Raw genomic sequence first — 9,559 nt, 5'->3', positions numbered from 1 at the left:
CTGATCTCGATCAAATTTATTGAGTATCAAGTGAGATATTACAGTTCAAAGTAGACTCGTAGAAACGGACAGAACTTTTGAAACAACTTAATACAAAGTAAAAAAATCTCACCTTCTTGCGGTTGGCTATATTCAACATCCTCTGTCGGAACTGGATTACAAAATGTAGTAGCAATAATAGTCACTAAGAAAAAACAAATGATAACTGCACCCTTCATTGTGTTTGTAAAGCACGTCCGCTCGTCGAAAGTTCAAATGAGATGTTTAGTGAGCTATTAACTTTTCGGTCGTTATATATATTAGTTTGACTGATAATTCCTATGAAATGGGGATTTACTTTTGACCAGTACAGATGTGAAGAACAGTTGTCATTAATTTTGACCTCGGAAATGACCACATTTACTTTTATACAGGGCGTTCCAACAAAAACTTGACCCCCTGTATGTCAGAAACGGACGTGAAATAGAAAATTTCAAAGAACACGTCAATTTTCATTTCTACGGAGACTAATTCTGATATGGAAACAAAAAATCTTTCAATATTATACAACTCCCTGGTCGAATCAGTTATTAGATATTGCATAACTTTAACGGCTGTCCGTTGCATAGAGGAGATATTGGAACCTCATGTCGTCCAATTTGCCCAAAATATGTTGGGTTCATTTTACAACAAGATAATGCCAGGCCAAACTTAGCCAGGGTCGTGAGAAATTTCCTACAGGAGCACAATATTAATATCATGAGATGGCCAGCTAATAGTCCGGATTTAAATCCTATTGAGCAGCTCTGGGAAGAACTGGAAAGACGGTTGAAGGATCATCAACCCTTCCAAAATCTGAACCAAGTTGCAGATGCTCTTTTGACGATTTACGAGCAGTTACCACAACAAATAATTAGAAATTCAGTGGAAAGCATGCCTCGTCGTTGTGTAGTTTAATTATCTACAGTATGTTCAAATCAGGAAATTATTGAAATGAATATTGAAAACTGCTGCCCATTACTAACTGTTCATCTAACTAACTGTTCATCATCCAGCGTTCTGTTGAAATGAGCTTTTACGACTTTTGCGTTTTTCATCATCAACCAATATAGATGTTGAACGGTCTGTCTCGGTATGAAGTGCAGGAAGGGCCTTCCTTCTATATATGAATAAGTATGAGGATTGAAAGATTTATGGCAATTGGGTTGACTGATTTCTTGTTTGTGAAACGATAAATGAACTTTAACAACGAGATAACATATTTGCGACTCAATATAATAATGTGATGAATAATTTCCAATATTGGAACACAAAATGAAATATTTATCAGTTAGTTATGAGCAAGAGTTTATGTTCTACGAAATTGAATAATCCCCATTGGAGTGCTATATAAACAACGCAATATTCTTCAAAGACAATTTGTGTTTATTGTGTCTGTGGAGATTCTGCATTTTCCGAAACAACATGACGAGTATTGCAATTTTTGGTTTGATCTTCTCCTGCTTAGTGTTTGGATCTTTCTGTTTGCCCATCACCCCTGATGGAGTTGAGAACCCTGATCATCATGGTAAGTTATATTAAATACCTTTTTTTTTTTGTTTTCTTTTCCAAATGATGGAAACAGGTTGTTCTTCACGTTGCATTACTAAATAGATTTCAATTTATTCAAAATAGATCACATTTGTGTAGCAGATATTGTTATTGTTTTGTAAATAACATAATGGAGGAGAAAAACAACGAATTTTCAAAAATCCATTCTCAAACTCAGAATACCGCAGGAAAAAATTGTAGAAATAAATAAACGAAATAATGTACACAAAAAAATGCGGATTAGTTCTAAGAAACCTTCAACAGATTGAAAAAACTGGTATTGCTTCAAAAAACGATTCCTGGTTTTTTATAATTATGAAAAAACTCATATATCAATGACAATCGATCGTCAAAAACTACATTCTTAGTAAATTTTTCATCGTCAGTCATGTTTCTTCAAAGCAAACCATATTTTCGAATTGAAACTAGTTAGTTTTATTAATTAAAATTCAGATCTAAAAAAGATTCACAACAGAAAAATTTGTCACGAAAATAGCTGAAAAAAATATAGTTGAATAGTTATCAATCGAAATTATAACTTTTTTTTTGATATTTTCTGTCGTGAAAGGAACGTGAAAGGGACAAAAATATTGGTTCTATCTACATGAAAATTTGAAATCACGATTATAGAGGTCATACAATTGTTCTATTCCTCAAAATAATAGTCCTACGACTGTGAAATTTGTATACGTGTCTTTTTAAGGTTAGGTTTAACTAAAAATCATATGGATTCAATACTAGTAGCTCCACCTGTGACGTAAGCCTATGAACTTCTGATTCCATAAGTAAAACCAAAAATCTACTGAATATTTGATTGAAACACAATTATCCTTGTCGTTCTCAATTATCTAACCTGAACATATATTTGAATGTATGTAATTGAAAACTTTTAAAAAATTAGGTCGAAATAACAAAATTCTACCCGTTTTTCTAATTTTTATTGAGCAAATTAATATCATTTTTTGTGTAATCACAACTAAATATAATACAAAAATACAAAGTGACTTGTGAAAAACCAAATTTTAGTGGGATGAAAAGAATTACATAAATAATACTTAATTTCGAGTAGACACGGTTTACATACTTTCTGTGACCAAAAGCGAATCCTCGATTTTGAATATATGCGGTACTTTTCCGTTTCAGTTGGTCTCAACTAAATTTTGTTATGATGATTTCAAAAACACCTTTATGAAGAAAAATCTAATACGTTCCTTAATAGTCAAATGAAAAATTTCTGAATTACAAATACTCGGTCAGCGTAATCATAATCCAATTTGAATATTTCAGTTGATCCCTGTTATCAATTCAGAATGTGTCTTTGAATTCAAAAGCCTGAAGTTTCCAAAAGAATCGTAGCTACTTTGACGAATGGAGTGCATTTTCAGAATTATCAGTTCTCGATTGCTATAGTAACAAGTAAACTAATATTGATAGAAGCAACATAATCAGTAAACTTTTCTTCGAACAACCAGCGACAGCTGACTGATATGAATGTGGCACTGATCATTAGTAGTTCGTCATCTAATAGTGATAATTAATTTTTTTTGCAGAGAATGTTCGTGTGAAGAGATTCATTTGCGATACATTAAGCGTCGACATTGATGGAATTAACGATGCTGCTTGCTCTTCCCATTGTCTTATGCTGTTGAAACCTGGAGGATATTGTAACAGTCATCAGGTCTGCGTCTGCAAAGAATGGAAGAAAATAAGCATTTTTTGACTGTAGTGAGAAAAGAAATTTATCAGAATAAATTATTTTGTATTTATTCACCGTATTATTGTTTACTATTCTTGAAGTCATTCAAATCAGCTCTAATTACGATTTGTTTTGTAATGGTATGGAGGATAAGTAATCAATAGTAGTCACAATTTCGTTTTTTTTTACGCAACAATGGTTGAAAATATGAAATTTGAATAATCATTACCTGTACTTAAGTATATTTATTTTGTAGTAGAAATACTCGCAATGACCAGTTATTTCTGTCTACGACAGAACAAAGATTATGAAAACCCTGCGCTTCATCCCTCGTACAAAGCACTGGTGTAATCCAAGCAAAATGCGAAAGGTAAAGGTGGTCCAATTTGTATGTGTGCCACATTCAACCCTTCTAAGCACGCAGAATCCACACAAAGCCAGCATACGAGCGAACCGCAGACGAAACATACTAATTGAAACGTCCCGTAATTTTTCGTAATTAAAACAGTATGGTATCAAGCGTGATAAGCATTCAGATCAACCCTTTTCCGTTTGAAGACATTGAAATTGAGACTCTCCAAGGGTGGAATTTATCTAATTTTTATTTTGTGAACTGAATCAATTTGTTTAAAAATACGGTGAAAAGACAATAACAAGTGGAGGGGTTCTCTAAGTCACATATTGACGGAAATTTGGAGGTTGACACCTCCAAATTTCCGTCAATATTGTATAAAATATTCTTCAGAACACAGAAGGATTTAAATAAATAGTTGTAGGGTATTCTATTGAAAATTCAGATTTGGGATTGAGGTTATAATGGGTAATTGTTTTAGTAATAAAGTCTTCTATGGTAACAAACCAGTGGTTCATTTCTTTTGCTGATTTTATCTATAAACACATTTCTATTTATTTTGATTTCTTTAATTATTGTATTGTCAAATCTAGTAGCTTTGTTACGTAAGCAATAACTGATATACTGATAATATATTATTCCATATTTGTTTTAGAATCACTACCACCACGAGTGTATAAATTTTTCTCTTGCAAGTTTTTTTTAATTATTGACCTGATTCTTTGTTGATTTATAATTTTGCAGAGCATTTTCATCATCAATATGATGTTTTTAGAACAGAAGATATGGTTGTACATTCCACAATAATTTCAAGATCACTGAAATTTTTGCAATATTAGGATTTTGTTGTTGAAACTATCATTTCCAGAAAAACTTTTTTCAGATTGAAACAACGATAATGAAACTGAAATATATATTTTAAACTTGAAAATAAATTATTAAAATTCTATAAAACACTCTGATTCAAGATAACACAAGAAAATAAAACACTATAAAATAAAATATCTAAATGAAATTACTTCAGTTTATGGGCCATCGAACAGGTGAACCAGGAGTTCAGACAGAGAAGACTTCTAGCTGATTCAGCATTCAGTCTGTTTCTATGTTTCCTTATAGTAAGGCCAGCTTTTGAGAAAAGTCTCTCTGCAGGCACACTTGTTGCTGGAATTGCCAGTAAGTCTCTAGCCATTTTTGCCAGTCGTGGATATTCAATCTCATGTTCTTTCCACCAGTGCAAAAGATTGGTTTTTTGTGGTGATCGTGACAAATCTAAATATCTATTAATTTCCGTTCTCTCTCCCTCTCTTTGAGACTGTTGTCAATGGAGCCATAAAATGAGTTCAGATCCTGAAAGTCTCCATTTTCCGAAGGCTCTTCTAAATTTTCCTCAGAAACGACTATTTCCGGTGGCTGAGCATTTTTATGCGCAAGATAGTTGCCTTTGAAAATTCTTTCAAAATTCTCAACAGAACTTTCTTTCATTTCTCTCCCCCAGCTTGTTCTAGAAAATGTAGCTACTTTGTGCCGGGGATCCAATATTAACGCAGCACAATAAATCCAGTTAGTATTTTTGTAATGTTTGAGCATCTTATCCCTACTTGATTTGAATGCACAAATAATTAATTCATCTGATTCTGTTCTATTTTGTTTCGAATCGAGTTCAAACATAAGTTTTTCTATATTATCTATCAGAATATTGAAGCCAACAATTACCGATGGTAGAGTTGGATAATGATCTCCACATAAGATGGTTGAAAGATCTTCGAAATATCTCAGAAAACTATTTACGAAGGTAAGAGTGTTCCATTCGTCATCTCGAATTTTGAAATTTTTCAAACATTCATTGTGGTCGCATAAAGGGTTGATGGCATTTTTCATTGAGAGCAAGTGAAATCATGTTAGAGGTTGAATAATCAAGTATCCGAAACTGTTTTGTCAGAAAGTTTTCGATTAAATAATGCCTGATATACTTATACCAGAATAATTCGAAGTTATTCACAATTAGTATACAACTGACATCACTGTTAAACGGACGAATCCAGTGCAGCGTTCAAGTACCCAAATAACCACTAAGTTTCCGTTTACTGCAAATTCTGAATACCAAGGACGTTCTCTCGCCAAGAGAAGTCGAGACAAGACAAGACAAGACAAGAGAGTGCCTGAAAAACAGGTCTCTTGTCAAGACGAGAGACCATTTTCTCTCGACTTAGTCAAGACAAGACGAGAGAAATCATTTTCTTGTCTTGTCTCGACAAGAGGCATCACTACCACTCCTGATATTAAATTCCTCTCGCAGAAGTCCACTGTTTAATAACTCAGATAGTTATTGCGAAGAACGAATGGCCAACAATTTGTCATTGTGGTGTTACGTCAGCTACGCTACTCAGAGACCAATTAATCAAATGGGTATTTCAATTTTTTCTTCATCGAATTGATGGGCAGAAATTAATGATGATCAGTGAAGGTCATAGAGGAAAGATCGATCGCTAGTGGAAATGAAAAAAATTCTGCTGAAAATCACTGTAGTTTCTTTTGGTTGATTTCTGGTCATCTCACACGATCTGAGGACAGTTTCACATGGATCTTTCTGGAAATCGTCACTTTCCACAATCTGAAAATGATAAAAACTGTGATCAAGAACTTAAAACAGGTGTAAGAAAGCAAAACTTACACAATAAACTCCAGCCAGTTTATTGTATAAGTTTGAGAATGTCCATATAGAGGGCATTTGAAACTGTTAACCGCTCTTTACTTATTAGAAAACTAGAAAGCTTTGGTATTATTGGTGATGCTTTAAAATGGATGATGGAATATTTAGATAATAGAAAACAGAAATTAAAATTAAATAACATTTTATCTTCAGAAATTATAAACGAGTGTGGTGTACCGCAAGGTAGCGTGTTAGGTCCTCTTCTATTTTTATTGTATATCGATGATATTTCATTTATAATTGATAGATGCTTTGTTCATCTGTTTGTAGATGATACTTTAATATATTATGCATCAAATGATCTGCTTGATATAATTAATGTAATAAATGAGACACTAAAATCTGTATATAACTGGTGCTGCTTCAACTCGTTAAAAATTAATAAAAATAAAACAAAATTCATGATTATAGGAAATGACAAGCAGTACCATGACTTCAAAAAATATAATTACAATATTAAAATATCAAATGATAAAATTGAGTTAGTAAGAAAAATTAAATATTTGGGTGTAATTGTAGATAATAGAATGTTTTTTAAGGAACATGCTTCATATATTATTAAAACAATAACATTCAAAATTAATTACTTAAGTAGGCAATCTAAGCACTTAAACCAATGGTCGCTTTTACTTTTGTATAATAGCTTGATTTTACCTCATTTTACTTATTGTGGAACCATCTTGTACTTACCAAACCAAAATGAAATTGGAAGACTTCAGAAACTTCAAAATAGAGGAATGAGAGTAATATTATCTTGTGATAGAAGAACACATATAACATTAATGTTGAATACATTAAAATGGTTATCAGTAAAAAATTACTTTCGTTATTTAGCATTAATATTTATTTTTAAAATTAAAACTGGTGATGTTCCTGTATATCTACATGACAAATTAAAGTATAACTTTGAACATCATGAATACAATACAAGAAGTCGCAATAACTTTCATATACGTCAGACTAGTATTGTCAATTCAAATAATACAGTTTTCATTAAAGGAGTTCAAGCATTCAACGAACTACCGGAGGATATTAAGAATGCTACCTCTCTAAATATATTTAAAAGAAAATTAAAAGTGCACCTTTTAGACCTACAAAGTGTTTAGTATAGGAACCTGCTAATACAGTTTTTTTTCTTCTTTTTATTTTATTTATTGTGCTGTTTTTATTTATATGTTTCAATTCACATGATTTTAAATTTCAAATTTTAATTGTGACATTTGAATTTTTAACCTAGATTAAGACTAATATTGTAACTGCATTAGCTTGTGCTAAATAAACGATACATATATATAGGACGAAACTGCAGTAACTGCAGAAATATTATCGTCCATTTTTATGCTTAATTCGTGGATTCGAGCAATCTTATTATTTTATATTTATTTGTTTGCTGCCTTTATTCTTAAAATAATGGATGACGAATTACAGAAAATTTCAATTGATTGTTCATTTTCTCAGGAAAATGGAGGACCCATATCACAATTTATTGGTTTATTCAGCACTGAAAATGTATGTCATATCGGATCCATTCTGCTTATTTTTGCAACATTGCGTTTCATCTTTTTCTTAGCTGACAGCTAAGTGTACTGATTTTAGATATATAACTTATTTTCAAATATGATATTTCGTGTACATTTTATTCCATGTGGAGAATTTTTCATTAATTGAAACGTTGACGGGTTTATATACACTTTCATAATTAAATTGATAATTATAGGCTCAGTAAATTTTACGATTTGGTAATGTTGATTATTTCTATTGTTCCTAATGATCAATCAATCAACAAGAAGCGAGAATGGGGCCGTGTCGTCACCACCCTACCACATTCGATTTTTTAATAATTAATTACAGGAAAACTACGGTATTTAGAGAGATGAAACAAAGTGCACTGTTTTTCAATTTAAAATTTCTATCAAGTGAACTATAAACCAGAAATCATGAAACAAGCCCAATAAACCCGGTCATTTTCACCCCAAGTGTGCTGTCGTCTGCAAAGCAATATATTGGATTCTTGTTTTTTCCCATATACAATAGAAAGGAAGTTGGAGATGGATAACTGGGGAATTCCAGCGTTGACGGTAGAAGTATCCGAAAGATATCCATCTTGATGGATATAAGCAGGCCCCAGTGGGAGGAAATTTGTCATAATACGAGAAACAATCTGACCGAAATTATTATAACGCTGATTTGTGAAGGAAAAACATAATTGTAGTCACAATTTTTTGACCACAATACTTCCATCGGACTTGAGTATTTCCAAAAATATTTTCTTTCATAAGTTTTTGAATAGATTACAAATCTCTTCAAATGAACGTCCAAACTTTCAACATTCTTCAATGAACAATGTTAACCAATTACAAACACCCTATATAACGCTGATACTGATCGCAGATCAAATACTCTTTACGTTACTCCGCTTCAAATACGTCTCATTGTTGATATAAATCATTTCCCACCGCTGAGCAAATTCAACAAAACAGTTCCAATTCAATTTCCGCTGTAACATCATTTTCCGCCTTTTTTCAGGTTGCGCCAAACTCATCGAGTTTTCTCCCTTGAGATCCACCGACATCAACCTTCCCTCGGGGGCGGTTTTCGTCATAGCCCACAGCTTGACGAATTTGAACAAGGCCGCCACCACCGATTTCAACTGCAGGGTGATCGAATGCCGTCTAGCAGCGCAGGTGAGAGTTAATTTTTTTCGAAAATCGATTCCAAAACTACGTTTTTCTCTGTGGTCAGGAGAATAATGATGGAGTGCTCCGTTATAGATTCGGTCCCGGAAAATTAATTTGTTTGGTCCTTCGAGCCGGATCCAAATAATCTTTGATATGAAGTATTTCTAATATTTGAAGCAGGCTTTTTTTGAAAAAATACTCGAAATGAAAATATGTCCTGAAGGTTTTGATTTTCCTACTGTGATGAAATAACAAGCCTGAAATAATGATACACTGATGATAGTGAATTTCTTTCTTGAAAATCGGTAAATCAGGAGCTGTGTAAATTTAGGAGTCTCTCACCCAAAAGTTTACGACTCGAGAAACTATGATTATTGCTTTCATTTGTGACGAAATGAAAGATATAGTAGACCATAATAAATAATTGCATTGGACCTCGTACATAACCTCAATTTCTTTATACAGTATAAATACTCAATTGTAATGTCTTCTAGTGGATAATTACTTGTTTCGCTGTGCAATAGCTTCCTCAGGCATATTTAAACCAACTGAAG

General features: G+C 32.6%; 2 protein-coding genes across 2 annotated transcripts in view; both read left to right on the top strand.

The window, feature by feature from the left end:
- Galk (N-acetylgalactosamine kinase) overlaps positions 1–9,559 on the top strand; it is a 60,456-nt gene that overhangs the window by 32,225 nt on the left and 18,672 nt on the right. Inside the window, exon 5 of the mRNA XM_074176526.1 lies at positions 8,854–9,011. Within this exon, the coding sequence (XP_074032627.1) occupies positions 8,854–9,011 (158 nt within the window). The remainder of the gene's footprint in view (positions 1–8,853; positions 9,012–9,559) is intronic.
- Positions 1,331–3,335, top strand: LOC141482738 (tenecin-1-like). The gene is made up of 2 exons (XM_074176530.1): positions 1,331–1,546; positions 3,120–3,335. Exons 1-2 carry the CDS (start codon positions 1,444–1,446, stop codon positions 3,287–3,289), a joined length of 273 nt encoding a protein of 90 aa, XP_074032631.1. The 5' UTR covers positions 1,331–1,443; the 3' UTR covers positions 3,290–3,335.

This window comes from Leptinotarsa decemlineata, unplaced genomic scaffold (genome assembly GCF_025532065.1).
Source record: "Leptinotarsa decemlineata unplaced genomic scaffold, Ldec_3_MD MMD2_tig00001719_RagTag_RagTag, whole genome shotgun sequence".
NCBI classification, from domain to species: domain Eukaryota; kingdom Metazoa; phylum Arthropoda; class Insecta; order Coleoptera; family Chrysomelidae; genus Leptinotarsa; species Leptinotarsa decemlineata.
The sequence above is the reverse complement of the archived record's forward strand: the minus strand, read 5'-3'. Positions and strand labels throughout refer to the sequence as shown.

What these genes read in the sequence shown, in the direction of transcription:
- LOC141482738 (XM_074176530.1), top strand. Translation starts at nt 1,444, where the DNA reads ATGACGAGTATTGCAATTTTTGGTTTGATCTTCTCCTGCTTAGTGTTT. An exon ending in TGAGAACCCTGATCATCATG is followed by an intron (nt 1,547 to 3,119) that starts GTAAGTTATATT and finishes TTTTTTTTGCAG; the next exon opens with AGAATGTTCGTGTGAAGAGA.